The 21333-nt window shown below is 46.5% G+C and overlaps 1 protein-coding gene across 1 annotated transcript in view; it reads left to right on the top strand.

Moving 5' to 3' along the window:
- C6H4orf50 (chromosome 6 C4orf50 homolog) overlaps positions 1-21333 on the top strand; it is a 132432-nt gene that overhangs the window by 31035 nt on the left and 80064 nt on the right. The window contains exons 7-10 of the mRNA XM_043906219.1: positions 794-3328; positions 10968-11129; positions 17921-17977; positions 20129-20311. Of these exons, the coding sequence (XP_043762154.1) occupies positions 794-3328; positions 10968-11129; positions 17921-17977; positions 20129-20311 (2937 nt within the window). The remainder of the gene's footprint in view (positions 1-793; positions 3329-10967; positions 11130-17920; positions 17978-20128; positions 20312-21333) is intronic.

Here is a 21333-nt window from a genome sequence, read left to right as displayed (position 1 = left end):
TACTTCCATCCGCTCACCTCCTGCCCTGCGCCCTGCTGGTGTGCTGCATCATGTCCAAAGTGGAGAAAAGCTGAGAGCAGGCCCTGGGGTGGGAGGGGCTTCATAGAAAAGCTGGACCCCAAGGGAGGGACGGAGTTGGACAGACTGGAAACCAGGCATGAGCAGCAGAAGGGCAGGCCAGGTGGGAGGTCCTGCCAGATAAAGTTGGTGAGGCTGGCAGCGGCCATGGCGTGGGGGTGCGGTCGTGGTTACAGGTGAGCTGAGGGCTCCCGGTGAGACTGAGTGAAGCCAGGTTTCACCTCCCAGACTGAGTCTGTTCTCTGAGCTGGGCCAGTCCTCCTCTCTGGTTAAATGCATTGAATGAAAAGTGAAAGTGTTAGTGACCGACTCTGTGACCCCACGGACTGTAGCTCGCCAGGCTCCTCTGTCCGTGGGATTCTCCAGGCAGGAACACTGGAGTGGGTTGTCATTTCCTCCTCCAGGGGGTCTTCCCGGCCCAGGGACTGAACCCAGGTCTCCTGCACTGCAGGAGGATTCTTTACCATCCCAGCCACCAAGTAACTATAAAAATACATTCAAAAGTATCTCTGAAACACCTCCTGTGTGCCCTGGACTGCTCTAGGCCGAGGGTCCCTGCCTTCGGGGGGCAGATGGTCTCTGCTCTGTGTCCACTAGAGCCTGCTTGTGTTAGGAAGACCCATACGGCTGGGTGGGGAGATGAGGTCGGAGAAGTGGGGAGGCCCCTGTGGGAGAAAGGGGCGCTTCACACCTTCTCTTCTCTTCCCGTCCCTAGTTTACTCCAGCAGAGGCCAGCTTGGATGACCAGACTCTCCTTCTCATCTGTGGCTGCCCACCGGGGCAGTCCATGGACGGCTCACCACTCCCCGCAGAGCTGGCCTGGGTTCCAGGGCAGAAGCTCACAGCCAGGCCAGCCCAGGGGTCCTCTCTCCGTCTGCAGGCGTGTGCACGCCCTCCCCAGGGCCGGGCTGCGGGCCCAGCTCCCTTGCTGCTGCCACTCCTGGAAGCTCCCCCAGAAACATTGCACACCCAACAGGTGCTGGAGGCCCGGCCCCTGCCCGCTCCCTCTGTAGCAGGACACCCCGGCCGGGGCCACCACCGTGCAACAGGCCGCACTGCCTTCCTCGGCCAGGAGGCCTCGCACATTTCACATCACCAGTTTCCCAGGAGAGGATCCGAGGATGGAAAAGACTCTGGGAAGGAGGGAGGAGGAGCCCCAGGGTCAGGGTGGAGATTGGAGAGGCGAGAGGTGAGGACTTGGGGCAGAAAGCAGGCAGAAAGCAGGGACAGGTGTCAGCCGGATCAGGAAAGCGGGGAGAGTCTGAGGGTGGAGGCTGGGATCAGGGCCCCAGAGGGCGCATGGATGAAGGCCAGATGGATGAAGGCCGGGGCTTCTGAACCCCTAGCCGCAGCATCTTGCCCTGGGCTCAGGCGGGAGCTTCCACTGCTTGTTCTTCAAGGGGAGACCTCAGTGTCCTTGGAGGGTCCTGAATCCCTGAGCAGGAGGGGACACGAGGAAGGGCATGTCTGGGGCCTCCAACGAGGAGAAGGAGAAGAAGCAGGAGGAGGGCTTTTATCAGCATCATCAGAGGAAGAAGCCGCTGCAGCCACCTTCTCTGGGTCTCAGGGCACCAGTGGGCCGTCTTCAGTGGATTCCCAGCCCCTTAGAGAGCAGAGCAGAGCCATTGGGAGAGTTCAGGGCAAGGGGGAAGACCCTGTGTGGTCTGGAAACGCTCTGCTTCCCCCAGAGGGAAGCCCTGGGGATGAAGGACAGGAAGAAGAGGAGAAGGAGGTGTCCAGCCCGGGTTGCAGGGATGTCCCGGAGGAGCCTGTCTCGGAGGACGGTGAGGCCGAGGAAATGCTTTCCTTGCTGGAGGAAGGAGGTTCACCACCGTCTCCTGGATCGGCCTTCTGGTCCAAGGAGGCCGGAGCCACCCGTCACCCCTCGGCTCCTAGCAGAGGCCCTGACCAGTCTGCACTCAGAATAGAGGAGTTTGAAAAGGAGATGGAGGCTTGTTTCCAACACCTCTCCATCCTGAAGCTTGGGAGAGGGGGGAATGGATGGAGAGCTTCCTCGGTGGCAGGAGAGAACTGGGGCTTTGCTCAGAGATGGTGCAGCTGCCAGGGGGTCGTGCACCCCCAGCAGGCTTTGACAAACCTGGGTTTGGATATTTGTTTTGTTGAGGGAGAAAACCCCAAGGAGCCTGGTGAAGATGTTAAGCCGGGAGAGACTGAGGCCCTGGGAACCTGCAGCCTTCTTCCAGGACTGATGTTGGATTTGGTCAACCTGAGCCCGGGCCGTCCAGAGGGGCCCTCCGAGTGTGGTGGGAACCACCTCTCACAGCCGTCGAGAGCCCTTGAAAGAGCACAGAGCAGGTTTCATCAGCTCATTTCTGGATTGAAGAATGAGAGAAACAACGTTTTAAGTGATAATGCCAGGCTTCAGGGAGATCGGAAGAGATGCCATCAAAAACTGTGCGCCCTGGAAAAAGAGAGGGAGAGAAGCATGAAAAAAATATCTGCGCTCGAACAGGGTAAGAGCGTGCTATTAGGAGACATCTCTCACTTAAAGAGGGAACTGGACCAGTATGTGCAGGTCATTTCTGAGCTTGAAGACTGCAACAGGAAGAGTTACTGCAAGATTTCTGAGCTCGAAGAGGAAAACGAAAGATTGAAAGGGCACCTGGGGCAAATCCAGAAAGCCATGTCCACGAACATCCGAAAATCCAAAGGTGTGATGGAGCGCATCACCCTGGAAAACTGGGAGCTCGGTGTGCTGACTTCGGAGCTCGGGGTCAGTTACAAACAGCTGATAAAGGATATCGTCCTGGGAATAGAAGACATGATCCGGGCCTTCAGGGGGGAGAACGAACGCCTTCTAAGAAGGATCCAAGTCCCGGAAGGGGAGGTTGTGTTGGGGAGCAGCACAGATGGGGGGCCTTTAGTGAGAGGCCAAGAGCGTCTCCAGGGGAAAAGCACGGTGGACCAGGTGAACACGGTAGAAAGAGGGGTGCAGGTGACTCAGATTTCAAGGAATCTGACTGCAAGAGGCCCCGGGCCGCCCTCGGAGCAGGATAGAGGTCTGGCTGGGGGGTGGACAGGACCGTGCTTAGGCCTGGACAATTCCAGATGCGGTGCTGATTCTACTGCTCCATCACTGGCCTGGGGAGATGCCACAGGATCCGGGGCCCTGCAAGGAAACACCGATGGGGCAGGAGTGAAAGAAGCGCATTTGGAGAAAGAGAAAAAAGCACCAAGCTGTTCTGCAGACCAAGGGCGAGTACTGAGGTCCCCGCGCGGTGGCATCCGGGTAGGTTGACTCTGCATGGCTATTGAATCATGTTGCTGACTTTCTGTATCACTGACCACACCCTTTACGCCTGCGTCCTGCAGCAGGCCTGAGAGGGAGAAACAGTCGCCATCTCTATTTACCAAATGAGGAAACAGGCACAGAGAAGTTAAGTGACTTGCCTCAAGTCACACAGCTGGGAGGGATGGAGCCCACATTCTATCTGGGGGCTCAGGCTCCAGAGTCTGTATTCTTGCCTACGACAAGATGATGCGAGTCTGCCTCTCTGCTCAGGCTGATGGGTATCTGGCGGGACATGGAGAGGGTGTTTATCCTTTAAGATGAGAGCTTGTATTTTCAGACCGAGCAGTTTTTCAAACAGCTCAAGTCATCATTCTACTTATTGAGTCTCTATTGGTATATATGTATTTATTTATATTGAGGTATAATTGACGTCCAACATTGTGGAAGTTTAACGTGTGCAGTGTGTTGACTTGATACATTTCTATATGTAATCTGATTACCACCACCACTTTAGCCATCACCTCTATCACGCTGGGACTTAAAAGGAGACAGCAGGGGGCTTTAGAATTTAAACAAGGTTCAAACTCACCTCTGCACTGACTCAATCCATCCATGACTTCTCTGGGTGGTTTTCCTCATCTGTGGACATTACTCCACTTTCAGGACTCCTAGGATGAAATGCTGAAGACTTTGTTCCAGTGTCTGTAAGATACACAGTGTTAAGTCCTTTGTATACATTCATATCTGATCTCTCTGCCTCTGTCTTTCTTCTCTTTCTCTCCAGTTTTGTCAGTCACTTCACAGGATCATCTTTTGGTTTTATTGATGTACTTCGTTGTACGTGCTTAGTCACTTAGTCATGTCTGACTCTGCAACTCCATGGACTGTAGCCCGCCAGGCTCCTCTGTCCGTGGAATTCTCCAGGCAAGAATACTGGAGTGGAGTGCCATTTCCTCCTCCAGGGGATCTTCCCAACCCAGGGATCAAACCCAGGTCTCCTGCATTTCAGGGAGATTCTTTACCATCTGAGCCACCAAGGAATGTCTATATTTTATTTCATTGATTTCTTCTAATAACTTCATTGTTTCCTTCCATCTACATTCTTTTGGTTTAGTTGACTGTTCTTTTTCTGGCTTCTTGTGTTGAAAATTTGGATCACTGATTTTCAACTGCTGCTCTTTTGAGATTTATGCATTTAAATCTATGCATTTCTTTCTAAGCACTGTTTTAACTACAACCCACGCATTTTGATAAGTTGTACTTTTTATGTCTGTTCAGTTCAAAGTAGCTTCTAATTTCTATTGTGATATCTCCCTTAACCCATGGGTTATTTAGGAGTGTGTTGTTGAATTTCCAAGCATCTGTGTAATTTTTTAGTTATATTTTTGCTATTGATGTCTAGTTTTAGTTCATTGTTGTCAGAAACATACTACGTATATTATTGTAATCTTTTGAAATTCATTGAGATTGGTTTTATTGACCATGTGATGGTCTATTTTGGGAAATATTCTGTGTGCCCTTGTAAAGAATGAATGTTCTGCTGTTGCTGAGTATTAATTAGGCCAAACTGGTTAATTATGCTAATCAAATCTTCAGTATCTTTACTGTTGTGGGTTCTGTTCATTTTGTCATCTACTGAGATGTCTTTTAAGATCTCTTCTTTTTGTTATGTTAGTTTTGATTCCTATGTTTTTGAAGGTATTTATGAGCTACGCACAGATTTAGGTTTATGATGTTTTCCTGGTAAATCAATTCTTTTAAGATGATGAAATGTCTCTCATTATTTCTCACATTTCTTGCCCTAAAATGGACTTTGTCTGATACTAAAATAGCCACAACAGTTTCTTTTCGTTCATGTTTCCATGGTATATAACTTTTTTATACCATCCATATTTTTCCATTCAATCTATCAGTATCTTTATATATAAAGCATATTTTTTAGAAGCAACATATGGCTTTTTTTAAACTTAGCTCTGAGTAAGTTTGACATCCTCTGCTTTTTAGTTGGAGGGTTTGTTCCATTTTTGTTTCATATACATAATGGTGTAATTGGCTTTATTTTTGCCTTGTTGGAATTTTTCTTTGTCTGACCTGTTGTTTTCTTTTATTCCTTCTCTCTTTCCTTTGTTTTTGGTAAACTATTTTCTGTTATTCCATTCTCTTCTCTACTGGCTTACATTGTCATGCATTTTAGTGTCATTCTTTTAGTGGTTACCCTAGATAGTTCAAAATGTATCTATTAATCATTAAAATTTACTTTAGTACTTTAGTACCATGTCTCAAATAATGCAAAAATCTTTTAATAGTTTAACTCCATTTATTTCTTTTATCCTTTTCATTGTTTATTTTTGTCAACTATGTTGCTTCTGTGTATAACATCCCTTATAAAGCACCGTTAAGGTTGTTTTAAACACTCAATAATTTTTTTTATTTACTCATATCTTTTTACATTCTTGTACTATTCGTTCTTTCTTCTACTTCTGTGGATGTGTTTTACATCCACCTGAAGAGCTTTTTTGTTTCTTGTAGTTTAGGGTCTGTTGGTGATGAATTCTCTCAAATTTCTTTTTATGACAACAATTTTTCAACTCCACTTTTAAACGATTTCTTCCCCTTGATTCAGAATTTTAGGTAGGCAGATATGGTTCCTTCTTTTGACACTTTAAAGACCTCATTTCATTGTCTTCTGGTTCTCACAGTTTCTATTCAGAAATTGAATAATTTGTCTTTTTTTCCTTGACAGAAATGTGTCATTTTACCACAGATTATTTTAAAGATTTGCCTTTTATCTTTGGGTTTTGGCAGTCAGACTGTGATGTGTCTACATGAGGTTTTATGTATGTTTATCCTCCTTGGTTTTTCTGAACCCCTTGAAACTGTGGAGTCTTGTCTTTAATCAGATTTGGAAAATTCTTGACCATTAGTTCTTTAAATATTTTGTTCTTTTCAATTTTTCTCTTCTCTCCAGGAAACCCAGATTTTTTTTTTTTTTTTTACTTTACCCCACATTATTTGAAACTGTTCTATATTTTTTTCTCTCTTTGTGCATCAGTTTGAGTTTCTATTGAGCTCACTAAAAGTTCTGCCATTATTTCTGCCATGTCCTGTTTTCTAATAAATCCATCCAATTAGTTTTTAATTTCATTTACTGTATTTTGCAATCAAATATTCATTTGACCCTTTCAAAAGAGATTCTGATTCTCTATTGAAATACTCCATACTGTCATTCATTTTGGTCCATCTTTTCCTATGTTTTAAAGAAATATAATCATAATTATTTTTGAAGCTCTTGTCTGCTAACCCCAGTATGTAAATCACTCTGTTTCTGTTGACTATTTTATTTCTTAGTTAAATCCCACTTTTCTGCTTCTTCATGTGACTAGTAATTTTTTTTAATGTTGGACATCATGCAGAGCATGTTTTAGGGATTCCTGTTTATTAGCTTCCTCTAGAGCAGGTTGAGTGAGTTTTCTAGTAGGGAGCTGAATGACCAGCAGACCATATTATTCCTTTGCATGTCTCTTTCAGTTTCCCCCTCAGGTCCAGGGCTTGATTTTACTCCTAAAGTATGGCCCTTGCTTCTAGGGCATGGCCTTTGAGTGGTATCAGCTGAGTTCTCAGAGCGTTGACTAAAGACTCTCCACTTTGGCTCGGCCATCTTTGTAGCCGTGCATGACCTCTAAAATCTCTTCAGCACTTGACCTCCCAGCTTCTGTTCTCTGCTAGGCTTCTGTCGTTGTTGTTCAGTCCCTCAGTTGTGTCTGATTCTTTGCTTCCCCACGGACTGCAGCACACCAGGCCTTCCTGTCCTTCACAGTCTCAGAGTCTTGCACTATGCTCTGCCACTTATGATTCAACCAAGGACCCAAGGGTATTTCTAAGACAGTGTCTGGACTTTTTCTCTGCAGTTCACTTCTCTCTGCTACTTTGTCCCACACACCCAGCTGTCATAGCATCCCTGACCCCAGTCTCTGGTTTCACTTAACAGGACCACAGTGTTCAGCTTGGGATCTATTTCCCTAAACCATGGTTTGCAAAATGTTCCGGGGAGAATGTGGAGCTCATCTTGTTGGGCATCCTTTTCCTCAAGGATGGTAGCCCTGCATTGGTTGCCATTCGTGCCTGCAAAGAATTATTTTTATGTAGTTTCCTCATATCTTATTAGTTGTCAAATCCCACCTAGTCAGACCAGGTGGGAACTGGAACTCTGGGGAGGTGAATTTCAAGCCAAGAGTTTCAAGGCTTGAAAGGATAAGCAGATGAAGAACATCCCAGGCAGAGGGAGAAGCAAGTGTCCAGACGCTGAGGCGGGAATGAGCCTGGGTTATTGGAAAAGCAGGAAGTTGCTGGCGTGGCTGCATCACAGTGGGCACGGCTGAGTTGTAACATGAGGTGTAGATGAGAAAGTTGTCATGAGAAAGACCACAGAAGGCCTTGTAGACTCTAATTATGATCACTTCTAAATGCAGTGGGAAACTGTGTTGGAGGGTTTTCATCAGAACAACACGATTACATTTCTACTGTAAAAAGATCACTGCTATAAAGACACAGGGAAGACACACGGAGAACAGTCAAGAGGATTTTGCCAAGAGATGATGCTAGCATAGAGGAATTTGAAATTTTAAAAAAACATAGAGGATTCCAGACAAAAACCAGAGTTGGAATCAGTGGAATTGGTGGTGGACAGGAGGCAGAGGGTGAGGAAAGCTCACAATTTCCTTCATCCCAAGTCACAAACCTGATCGTGTTTTTGTTTGTTTAAAAATAAAAACCCTTAAAGCCTTCTGTGTCTTCCTGTCGCACTTGGTACAAAGTCCAGATTCCTTTTGGTGAGTTATAATCTGGCACTTTGAAAACATCAGTTGTTGCTAGATAGGTCCCCAATCTCTACACTTCTGGATCCTAGATTTGCTCCTCCTACACCCCAGCTTTCTCCTGGGAATTGCTGCTCATCCTCCAGGTCTCCCTTTAGGGCTTACATGCATGCTAAGTCATTTCAGTCATGCCTGACTCTTTGTGACCCCATGGACTGTAGCCCACCAGGCTCCTCTGTCCAGGGGATTCTCCAGGCAAGAATGCTGGAGTGGGTTGCCATTTCATCCTCCAGGTGATCTTCCCAACTCAGGGACTGAACCCACATCTCTTACACTTCCTGCATTGGCAGGTGGGTCCTTTACCACTAGTGCCACCTGGGAAGCCCTCACTTTAGGACATCTCCTCCCAGCCCTCCAGGATGGATTCAGTGCAGAGATGGCTCACACGCATCTCTCCCATGATGCCATTTTGGTAGCTTGCAGTTGGCCGTGATGGTGTTTACACTAGAAAAGTCAGCAAATGCTGCACATCTGTGTGCCCCGCCCCCCCACCCCAGAGAGCGGAGAGGGCCTCTGGATTAGTGTGCCTGCCCCAGGCTCTGGCCGTCTCTTCACTTCCCCTCACCACCGTGTGCTAGTGGCCTGTCTCTATGCCCGCTTCCCCACCCCTCCCAGACAGAGCTCCTCGGGGGCTGTGTTCCCCAGGGCTTCAGCCCAAGTGCAGCGTGTGTCTGGAGCACATGCTCCTGATGTCTGGGGTGGGGAGCAAGTGAGTCACAGGCGTTAACAGGGGCCACTGTCTGGGGCAGTCCCCCAGGGCAGGCCGGGCTGGCCTCCACCCCGCACTCTCCTCCTCTTTAGAGTGTCCTGTGGGTGCTGTCTCAGGATGCTGGGGATGGAACCCAAGTCACTGCGGAGCAGGGAGGCAGCGGAGACACCAAACTTCCCAGAAAGGCCAAGTTGTTTTGGAAGTCTTAGATTTTACGGAGCCATTCGGAGCACCCATCTGTTCTTGAGGGGGCCCAGTCTGTGAATCTCAGGCCCACGCTTTGTGGATTTCTATTAATTAAAAAAACACATTCTGCTCTCGTATTCCTGGCTTACAAGCCACCAAGTCACACTTTGTCCTGTCTGCCTCCCTGCCATCTTCTCTGTCCTTCCCTCTTGCCAGCTCACACTCAGGTCAGAAGCACGTGGAAGGGATATACTGTGGACTGTCAATTCCCAGGGAGGCTGCTTCCAGTGAAAGGTAGACAGCTGGGACCATGAGCAAGGCTGTGTGAGACGTCTCAGGTTTCTGGGGCCCCTGACTCATTGCAGTCGGAGCTTTTATTATTAGCAGGACTGCTCCCTCCCAAGGCCACCTTAGTAGCATAAATCAAGAGCTTAATGATGCTCAGGTCCTTGATACAGAAAATCACCCTCTGATGACCTCAGGGGAAGAACGAGAGCTGTGTCAGATAAGGCTTTCTGTCACAGCCCCAATGACAGCAGCAAAATATTAGAATAATCCGAGTATTCAGCATGCCACAGGATGCCATATAGAAACTAACAACAGGGTCTTTCACATTATTTAGTGATATGGAAAAATGCCCATGACACAGTATAAGGGAGAAAAACAGGATACAAAAGATATATATGGCATGTAAATGTTATGTAGAAAAAGTATGTGGCTATATATTATGTGTGTGGGTGCTCACTTGCTTCGGTCATATCTGACTCTGGGACCCCATGGACTGTAGCCCTTCAGGCTCCTCTGTCCATGGGATTCTCTAGGCAAGAATATTGGTGGTGGGTTTCCATGCCCTCCTCCAGGAGATCTTCCCGACCCAGGGATCGAACCTGTGCCTCCTGTGCTTCCTGCATTGTAAGCAGATTCTCTACCCACTGAGCCATCAGGGAAGCCCTATGTGTGTTTGTGTGTGTATACACATATACACACACAGATACGCCTGCCTATGTGTATGTATTTATATAAGTTATTACCAAATAAAAATTTAGAGTTCAGAACCACTGGGGGCAGTAGCATCACCACCATTTGACCACATTTCTCAAGGTGATAAATCAGCCTCTCCCTTCTCACTTTCTGCACTCCCAGAAATTCCTTACTTGATGTTCATATGAGACCTGCTCAGATTTGACCCAAGAAGATTGAAGAGGATATTTTGTACTGATTTCAGAAAAGTGTTTAAGGAAAATGCAGTATCTTCTCTTTCTTATGAATATGTGAAGCTTTAGTGTAATAAGCATCTCGTAATTGGATGTGAACACTGAATTTCACTCATCATACTGTGTTTCAGTACGATGGTGACGGGCGTCTATTAAAACAAACTCTGGGATGCCGTGCCATTTGCTTATTTTTCATATGCCAAAATAAGCTTAAAAAATAACACTCTAAAATGTTATTTTGTGATTCCCTGGACCTTCCCCAACTCCCCTACTCAAGTAACTCGGCAGGGGCTGCTCACTTGTATGTGTACATGGGTTCAGTTCAGTTCAGTCAGTCATGTCTGACTCTTTGCAACCCCATGGAATGCAGCACGCCAGGCTTCCCTGCCCATCACCAAGTCTTGGAGCTTGCTCAAACTCATGTCCATTGAGTCAGTGATGAAAGACTGAAAATATAAGAATAAATGGGTGAGAATGATGTTTATGCTGACTAATAGTTTTTGGAGTGATTTCTGTTACTTTCTTCTATAAAATCTGTGGACTATGGGAAACATGCAAGCAGGAACACAAGAAGGAAAACAGGTGCTGTCTGTTGATTAAGGCAGATTTCTTGGAAGATAGCCTAAGAACTGCATTCGACTCTGATTCCTCAGCTCCAGGACCAGGAGGCCTCGGCCTCCGAGGAGGACCTCAGACTGCGCGTCAGACGACTCCATCACCAAGTACTGACCCTGCAGTGCCAGCTCCGAGACCAGGGGTCTGCGCACCGCGAGCTGCAGGCCGCTCGCGAGGAAGCGGCGCATCTCAAGGGCAAGGTAGGCTGGGCCCACACTTCCTTTCCCGCCTGTAAACTAACATTCCTTCACTCTGGCAAGATTAGAAAGTAGAAAGAAGAATTAAGAGCTCACTGGCCCTTTCCAGCAGTTTGCAAGCATTATTAGATTTTTGAAAGTACAGAGCAGTATAGGGAAGAAAAACAAGCCTTGTAATCCCTCCATCTGGGTAACCGCTGTTAGATCTAAAAATAATAATACACGTGTGCGTGCATGCTAAGTCACTTCAGTCATGTCCGACTCTTTTCGACCCCATAAACTGTAGCCCACCAGGCTCCTCTGTCCATGGGATTCTCCAGGCAAGAATACTGGAGTGGGATTCCATGTCCTCCTCCAGGAATACATATACATGACTTTTTAATAAGTCAAACAGTTTTTTAAGTGATACATGAATAAAAGTCTTCTCCCTGTAGGAGGGAAGTGGGTGTGAATATAAAAGAACAACAAAGGCAGTCGTTAGAACGGTTCGGTATTGTGTCTGTGGTGGTGGAGACACAACCTTGCACAGGTGGTAAAATTGTTCAGAACTTGGCACACACACACACATGCACACACACGCACTAGAGAGATCCAAGTAAGCATGGTGGCTGGGGATTAGCAGATGCAAACCATTATATATAGAACGGATAAACAACAAGGCCCTACAGTATAGTGTGTATGTATGCTCAGTCGCTCAGTCGTGTCCGACTTTCTGCAACCCCATGGACCGTAGTACACCAGGCTCTTCTGTCCTTGGAATTTTCCCGGCAAGAATGCTGGAATGGGTTGCCATTTCCTCCTCCTCCAGGGGATCTTCCTGACCCAGGGGTCAAACCCGTGTCTCCTGCATTGCAGGCGGATTCTTTACCACTGAGCCACTTGGGAAGCCCCATAATGTACAAGGAACTACTTTCAATATCCTGTGATAAATCATGATGGAAAAGAATATGAAAAAGAACATATATATAGGTATAACAGTCACTTTGCTGTACAACAGAAACCCAAAATTGTAAATCAACTATACTTCAATAAAATAAATTAAAAAAAAAGAATGGTGCGTTGTATCCACATCAATACCTGGATGGAATATACTGTAGTTTTACAGAACGTTCCCGTTAAAGGAAGCCAGGCAAAATATGCAAGAGATCTCTCGGTATTATTTTTTTTTTAAACTGTACACAACAGAGGCCAACACAATATTGTAAAGCAATTATCCTCCAGTAAGAAAAAGAAAAAAGAAAAACAACTGTTTGTAAACCTAAAATCATCTCAGTATTTAAAAAATGCAGAGCAGTATGATCTTTTCTCCCCCTCAACCCCAACCCCTTCTGACTTCCATTTTTTCAACCCTATGCACCCATGTTTTAGTACTTGTTTGTATGCCTCAGTTCAGTTCAGTTCAGTTCAGTTCAGTTGCTCAGTTGTGTCTGACTCTTTGTGATCCCGTGGACTGCAGCACACCAGGCCTCCCTGTCTATCACCAACTCCCAGAGTTTACTCAAACTCATGTCCGTTGAGTTAGTGATGCCATCCAACCATCCCATCCTCTGCCATCCCCTTCTCCTCCCATCTTAAATCTTTCCTAGCATCAGGGTCTTTTCCAATGAGTCGGTTCTTCACATCAGGTGGCCAAAGTATTGGAGTTTCAGCTTCAACATCAGTCCTTCCAATGAATATTCAGGGTTGATTTCCTTTAAGATGGACTGGTTGGATCTCCTTGCAGTCCAAGGGACTGTCAAGAGTCTTTTCCAACACCACAGTTTAAAAGCATTAATTTTTCGGCACTCAGCTTTCTTTGTAGTCCAACTCTCACATCGATCCATGACTACTGGAAAAACCATAGCTTTGACTAGACAGACCTTTGTTGGCAAAGTAATGTCTCTGCTTTTTAATATGCTGTCTAGGTTGGTCATAACTTTTCTTCCAAGGAGCAAGTGTCTTTTAATTTCATGGCTACAGTCACCATCTGCAGTGATTTTGGAGCCCCCCAAAATAAAGTCTGTCACTGTTTCCACTGTTTCCCCATCTATTTGCCATGAAGTGATGGGACCAGATGTCATGATCTTAGATTTTCTGAATGTTGAGTTTTAAGCCAACTTTTTCACTCTCCTCTTTCACTTTCATCAAGAGGCTCTTTAGTTCTTTGCTTTCTGCCATAAGGGTGGTGTCGTCTGCATATCTGAGGTTATTGATATTTCTCCCGGCAATCGTGATTGCAGTTTGTGCTTCCTCCAGCCCAGTGTTTCTCATGATGTACTCTGCATATAAGTTAAATAAGCAGGGTGACAATATACAGCCTTGACGTACTCCTTTCCTGGTTTGGAACCAGTCTGTTGTTCCATGTCCAGTTCTAACTGTTGCTTCCTGACCTGCAGACAGATTTCTCAGGAGGCAGGTCAGGTGGTCTGGTATTCCCATCTCTTTAAGAGTTTTCCACAGTTTGTTGTGATCCACAAAGTCAAAGGCTATGGTATAGTCAATAAAACAGAAGTAGATGTTTTTCTAGAACTCTCTTGCTTTTTCAATGATCCAGAGGATGTTGGCAATTTGATCTCTGGCTCCTCTGCCTTTTCTAAATCCAGCTTGAACATCTGGAAGTTCACAGTTCATGAACTGTTGAAACCTGGCTTGGAGAATTTTGAGCACTACTTTGCTAGCGTGTGAGATGAGTGCAATTGTGCAGTAATTTGAACATTCTTTGGGATTGCCTTTCTTTGGGATTGGAATGAAAACTGACCTTTTCCAGTCCTGTGGCCACTGCTGAGTTTTCATGTACTAAAGTCATACCATACAGAAATATTCTGCATCTTGATATTATCATTTAATGAAAAATCTTGGTGATATTTTCAAATCAATACATGCAAAGTGAACTACAATATTTTAAACTCTTGCATATTATTTTTCCAGAGGCCAAACCATAACTTCCTTAACTGAATCTTTGTTTAAGGAAATCTTCTAAATTGTTTCTGTTACTTTGTTCTACAAGCAAACATTTTTATACATCTATTTTGGAGTATGTTTCTGCAACATACACAAAGGCTAAAATCTTAGTGAAGAATTACTGTGTCAAAGGCTATATTGACTTCGATCGATAATGGCAAATAGCCCTCCAAAATGTTTATGTCATTTATACGCCCACCAGGAATGAGTGCACTTGTTTGCCCACACCTGGTTACCCTGAATCATATCACACTTTACATTTTTTTTTACAAACTAATGAATGAAAATATATTATCAACATTTTGATGTGATTTCTGATTCCTTTTAATGCATTCTTTGTATAATCGAATACCCTATACGTGGAGTTTTATGTCCTCTATCCACATTGCTTCATAGCCTTTTTGTCCGTTACTTTTTGGACTGTGCAGTCTTCTATGGGGTGTTTGTGATTTCTGTTCCCCTCCTGTTGGGGGCTTCCCTGGCGGCTCAGAGGGTGAAGCACTTGCCTGCAGTGCGGGAGACCTGGGTTCGATTCCCGGGTCAGGAAGATCCCCTGGAGAAGGAAATGGCAACCCAGGAAAATCCCATGGGTGGAGAAGCCTGGTAGGCTGCAGTCCATGGGGTCGCAAAGAGGTGGACACAACTGAGCCACTTCACTTTCACTTTCACTGTTGGGTCTATAGTTATTTCCATTAACTTATATATCATTTTTTATGGGGCCCAGGTTCCTTCCCTGATCAGGGAACTAAGATCCTTCAAGCGGGTGTAATGTTCAAAGAAAACAAAGTAGGGAGTGGGGGGAGTTTCTTACATATTTAAGTATGTTTATAAGGAAAATGGGGCTTCCCAGGTGGCGCTAGAGGTAAAGAACCTGCCTGCCAGTGCAGGAGACCTAAGAGACATGGGTTTGATCCCTGCCTTGGGAAGATTCCCTGGAGAGGGGCATGGCAACCCACTCCAGTATTCTTGCCTGGAGAATCTGATGGACAGAGGAGCCTGATGGGTTAAGGTCCATTGGGTTGCAGAGAGTCAGACACAACTAAAGCGACTTAGCATATATATCATTTTTATTTACAGTAGTTCAGAGAATTGGGATTACTGGTTCAAAGAGAAGAAATAGTGCTCATCCTAAACACATATTGCAAATTTGCTTTCCGAAAAATGCTGGCACCCACTTCCAAAGTCAAAGCCATTCATGGGGGAATATTTTTCATTGTACCCTCGACCAATGTGGGAGGTAAGATGGAATTTTTGTCCTGTCTGACACTGATGTGTGAAAAATATAGCTCCAATTATACACATGTTAGAACTTTTTAAAAAAAAATATCCAATATGTGTTTGTCTTTTTTTAAAATTATTTTCATTCTTTTTGTCTTTCTCTGCTTCAGATTGGATATTTCTTTCTAATCCATCTTTCAGTTATATAATACTCTTTAGGTGATCAAATTTGCTCTTAAACTCATTATTTTAGTTCTTCATTTCAGGTATTGTATTTTGGAGTCTTAGAATTTCCATTTGGTTAGTTTTGGATAGCTTCCAGTTCTCTGATGAAAGTCTTGTAATATAATTATTAAACATTTTAATCACAGTTACTGTCAGATCTGTCTCTGATAGCTTCATTTCACATTCCCACTAGTGATGGATGAAGGTCCCAACTTCTCCACATTCTCACCAACATTTGCTACTGTCTGTCTTTTTGTTGCTAATCATCCTAGTGGGTGTGAAGTGCTATGTCATTGTGGTTTTGACTTGCATTTCCTTAATGGCTAATAATGTTGAGCATCTTTTCATGTATTTATGTGCAATTCATGTGTCTTCTTTGGAGAAATCTTATAATTGGATAGTTTTTGTTGTTGTTGTTTGTATATGTTATAGATACAAGTCCCTTATTAGCTAAAAGATGTGCATTTTCTCCCATTCTGTTGTCTTTTCACTTCTCATTTGTTTTTTAATTGCAAATGACCCAGTATACACATTAGTTGCTCAGTTGTGTCTGACACTTTGCGACCCCATGGACTGTAGCCCACTAGGCTGCTCTGTCCATGAAATTCTTCAGGCAAGAATACTGGAATGGGTTGCCATTCCCTTCTCCATGGGTAGAGAAGGGAATGTATATAGCTCACAGCAATATATTCATGCTATTTCTTACACTAAAGTAGAGAGAAGGTGTCATCCAAGCCTGCAAATATTATGGTGTGCATTTTGAATAGAAGACAGTCTGCTTGGAGCTGGCATTTTAATCTTCAAATATATTCAGAGAATTGTGCCAAAATAGATATATGGAAGTGTTCATTAAAGTCTTATTTGTAAAGCAAAGAAAGAGAAACAATATAAATTTTCATAAACAAAGAATTTGTGAAATAAATTTTGTTCCAATCTCATGATTAAATAATATGCAAGATTTTTAAAGGTATGATTGGCTTGTATGTATTAAGGTGGAATCAACACCCATAATTTTATATTAAATGACAACAGCAAGCTGTAAGAACAAGATGTAAAGCATTTTGTATAGTATAGTTTCATCTGTGTGTATACACACATATGGTTTCTGATTATGGGTATGCAGAGTTGAAAATAGTATTAAAGGTCAGAAGAGCTTGGGGGAGAGGAAGAAGGACTTTTATCTATCTAGCTTTCTTGTAGTGATTACAGAGAAAACCAGAGAGTGAGTGAGAAGAATTCCCAGAACACCCATCTTATTGTAGCTTATGATTTTGTGGGTCAGGAATTTCAGGCAGGACCTGGCTGCACAATTCTACTCTGCAGAGCATCAGTGAGGATCGCTCAGTGGTATTCACCTGGGCACTGGGCTAGGCTGGAAGGTCCCAGGCGGCTTCATACATGGGCCTGCTGCGGAGAATAACAATGGTTTATATTCATTGAATGTTGGCCAGATGCCAGGCCTTGCTCTAAGCACTTTACAGGAATCGGTTCAGAGTCCTCATCCAATCTTCCCCATTAGGTGGACGGTAATATTACCCCTAGGCTTCCCAGGTGGCACAGTAGTAGAGAATCCACCTGTCATATAGGAGACACTGGCTTGATCCCTCGGTCAGGAAGATGCCCTGAGGAAGAAAATGGCAACCCACTCCAGTACTCTTGCCTGGGAAATCCCATGGACAAGAGAAGCCTAGCAAGCTACAGTCCATGGGGTCGCAAAGAGTGGGACACATCTTAGTGACTAACAACAACAGCAATATTACACCTATTTTACAGATGAGAAAACTGAGGCACAGAAAGACGACTTTCTCAGAGTCACAGGTCTAATGAGTGGCTAGGCTGAGGTTAGGACTCAGGGCATCTGTCTAGGAAACCTATAGGTTTAACACTGCACCAAAACACTCTGGCAACCTCTGCATGGGGAATGGAGAAATCATTCTTTCTCGTTGCATGTTTGCATGCTCAGTCATGTCAGACTCTTCAGCCCCATGAACTATAGCATGCAAGGCTCCTCTGTCTGTGGGATTTTCCAGGCAAGAATAATGGAGTGGGTTGCCATTTCCTTCCCCGGGGGATCTTCCTGACCTAGTGAAAGAACCTGTGTCTCCTGCGGCTCCTGCCTTGGCAGGCCGTTTCTTTACCACTGAGCTGCCTGGGAAGCCCTGCTTCCTGAAGGAAAAGGCAATAGAATGGCTTTGGCACTTGCGGTCTGGCAGAGCTCATTCTCCGGTGCTCAGAGCATCCTTCCTCCTCTGATCTGGTCGAGCAGCTGATGGGAAAGGCCTGTGTTCTCACCACCAACTCCTGTGGGAAAAGAGATGAGAGCCAAGCTCTCTGAGCGCGGCTTGCCTGTACACGCAGCAAGCTGTGGAACCCGCCACTCAGCGTTATCAAAAATCTTGGTTCTCTTTCAGCTTGACGAACTTCAGAAAAAGCACCGTGAAGCGAATTTGGCTGTGACGCCTTTGAAGGTAATACGTGTGTGAGATCAGCATGAAATACCTCTTTCAAAAGAAAAAAAGGGAGCTTAGTACTGGATTGGCCAAAAAGTTTGTTTGGATTTTCCTGTAAGATAGTATGGAACAATCCAAGTGAACTTTTTGGCCAACCCGGTATTTTTCCCATTAGGAACTAGTCCATGTCTGTTGTATAGAAACTCTGGAAACACAGCCCCCGAGGTTCCCTTCTGAATCTAGCGTCTTCGTGTATTTTCTTTTAGTATATTTCGCATGTGTCTGAGACCCTCCTCTACCTGTGTAGAGGTATGTCTGTGCCCTGCCTTTCCCACGTGGGTCTTCACCAGCCTTTGAAGCTGCTGTTCTTGCCAGATCTAAAGCAGGAGACTGCAGTTCATAAAGCCTCCAGACCCTGCGGGTGTTCAAATCCCTCTGTCCAATCTCTTTGCCTCTCTCGTTCCCTCCCTGTCTCTTTTGCATTATTACACATAAGCACCATGCTGCACTTTTTTTTTCTTAGAAAAGTTTTCTCTGTGCATCTAGACATTTCTTGAGGACAGATTCCCAGATAAGGCATTATTGGTTCATAGGGTTTAATACGCTCGTCAAAGATGTAGTTTGGGTGAGATGACACATGTGAGCTCACACTTGGCATTTGGACTTGGGCAGTGCCAAGTGCCTGGATTGACTGTCCATTTTTCCCAGTCTCTGGGCAAGGTGGCCCGTGAGGGGCCCTAGACTGGGAATTAGAAGGTCATAGTTGAGCCCCAGGACCCTACTGACTTTGCCAAATCCCACCCTCTCTGAAATAATAGTGATTCCCTCTGGCCTGCTCTCACAGCTTCTTCGTACCCTCAATGGATATGGCATTGATGGACAAGTAGAGCGCAAACTAATGCTTTTGAAAATGGGAGGTCTTGCTCCTTTGTTATTTTCGTCATTTGCTATGTACTGGCAGTACTGGGCACTGGGGCATCACTGCCTAGAAACTGATGTGCAAAGATCCCTGACCCTCTCTGGTTTGGGCTTGGAAGGGAGTTCTGGCAGGAAGGAGTCATCACGTCCTCCGATGGAGCAGCTCCTCCAAACATGCACAGATGCGGGAGGTCAGTTCGTGGCCAGAGGGTCACACACTCACATCACCCACATAACAGATCTCTCCTGTGCCCAGCCATGGAACGAGGACAGCACAGGGAATCCAGGAGAGTGTCAGCCTTGCCCTTAGGAGCCCCCAGGCTATGGAGGAGACAGAACCACAAATGTAAAGATTTACTCCTGGGACAGCAGGAAGCCAAGAGCCTGGGCACAGAGGGACCCAAGTCCTGAGCCTGAGGGGGGGCCTATCTGGGAAGGCACTGCCCAGGCTGGCCTCTGAACAGATCTGTACAAGGTTTTCCTGGGCTGAGGACATGCAGGAGCCACAGAGGAATAGTGAGGAAGTTCTGGGGTGTTGGGGGTGGGCAGTGGATCAGTCTGTCTGGAACACGAGGCATGAGAAAGAGGGTCATCGTTGTGATGGGGCTGGAGAGGCACGGTCTGACCTTTCATGTGTGAGCACCTGCCTGGGCCGGCCGATGTGCATGCTTTGTCTGCATTGTCTCCTTCTGTCTTGGTGTGGTGACAATGCCCATTGTACAGATGAGCAAGTCAAGGAGTAGAGAGGAGCCAGGTCTCATAGCTGCTTGGTGGAGGGGCTGAAGACCCGTCCAGAAGGCATCCAGAAGGGGGTGGGGAGCAGTGTGGCCCCTTGTTTTCAAAGCTGTCTCTGGCTTCTAGGTGAAGGGAGGGATGGCAGGGAGGAGGCTGAGCTAAGACAGGGCTGTGTGCGTGTGTGTGTGTGTGTTAGCTGTGCAATCGTGTCCTACTCTTTGCAACCCCGTGGAGGAGCCCACCAGGATCCTCCGTCCATGGGATTCTCCCAGCAAGAATACTGGAATCGGTTGCCATTCCCTTCTCCATGGGATCTTCCCAACTCAGGGATTGAACCTGGGTCTTCCCCATTGCAGGCAGACTTTTTACCAGCTGAGCCACCCGGGGTCCCAAGGCGGGGCTGAGGGAAGCAAATCCTGGAGCCAGGGCCCCGCCCCTCCCGCTCGGCCGCCCCGCCCCCACAGGAGCCCGGCATCCGTGGACCCATCCGCTGTGTCTTCACTCCCACACCCCCAGGCCAAGCTGGCTTCCCTGGTCCAGAAGTGCCGGGAGAGGAACCACCTGATCACACACCTGCTTCAGGAGCTGCGCAGACACGGGGCGGAGAACCACCTGCTCTCCGGGATGGCGGACAGCATGGTGAACGACGTGGCGCTGGCCGAGTGCGCGGCCACCTTCCTGGCTCCGAGGGTCCCAGAGGTAGGGTCCCGCAGACCGCCCTGCCCCTCTTCCTGTAGGGACTGTGGGCTCATCCACCCGCCTGTCCACCCCCTGACCTACCCTTTCATCCACCTGCCCGGACCTCCCTCCTTCTGTCCGCTGACCTTGCCTGGAACACGGCTCCTCCGTGCCAGCGCCTGTGCTCAGGGCTGGCACAGGGAGGTGATCCAGTCATCCTTAACGTTAGAAAGCGTTCGTGACATGGTGCGGGAGACAGACACAGAAACTGTGACTTTAATTCAGTGTCATACAAGTTCTGTCTCATCAGACAGTTGTTTCATGGGTGCCCCAGGACCCTAGCACTTGCCACTTCCTCTGGTAGGATTCCTGTCCACCCTCTGTCTGTCCTTCAGGGCCTAGTTCAGGTGTGGTCTTGCTCAGGAGCTGGCCCTGGATCCTACATGGCACGTGGGCATGACTGATGCAGCAAGTTAGAGGAGTTTCCCCCTACTGTTAGAGGAGTTTTGTCAGCCTCTCTGTTGGGGCCAGAGCCGCTCCCTAACCATTTCTGTCTCTCTAGTGCCAGGCACAGAAAAGCTGCTCAGGGAATAGTTGTTGAATGAAGTCATGAACTAAATGAATGAGAATCTCCTCTTTTAATGGTCCATGGGAGAGGAGACTGAGGCTCGGAGAGGTTGGGAGACTCACTCAAGGTCACAGAGCTCCCAGGGAGATGGTGATGGAGGCCAGTTCTGACCCAGGTCTGGCAAAGATGTTCCCAGGTTTCTGCTTGGCTCTGAGCAGCAGTACCTGGGTGCCCGTGGGTGCTCAGCTGAGTCTGCCCATGGACACATACACTCACACGCAAGCAAACACATACACACACTCCTGAGGCACACAACCCCATTCCTGGGGACCAGCCAGCAGCACCCCCACCAAACTAGCTCAGTTCCTACTTGTGCAAGGCGGAAATGCGGCTGCTGCTGTGGATATAGCCGGCCCTGTTCTCCACCATCCCCCCCGGGGCTCTGCAGTCAGAGGGGCCTGCTTTTGGTAGCGTA

The sequence above is a fragment of the Cervus elaphus genome, chromosome 6 (assembly GCF_910594005.1).
Source record: "Cervus elaphus chromosome 6, mCerEla1.1, whole genome shotgun sequence".
NCBI lineage: Eukaryota > Metazoa > Chordata > Mammalia > Artiodactyla > Cervidae > Cervus > Cervus elaphus.
This window is presented reverse-complemented; position numbering and strand designations above follow the sequence as displayed.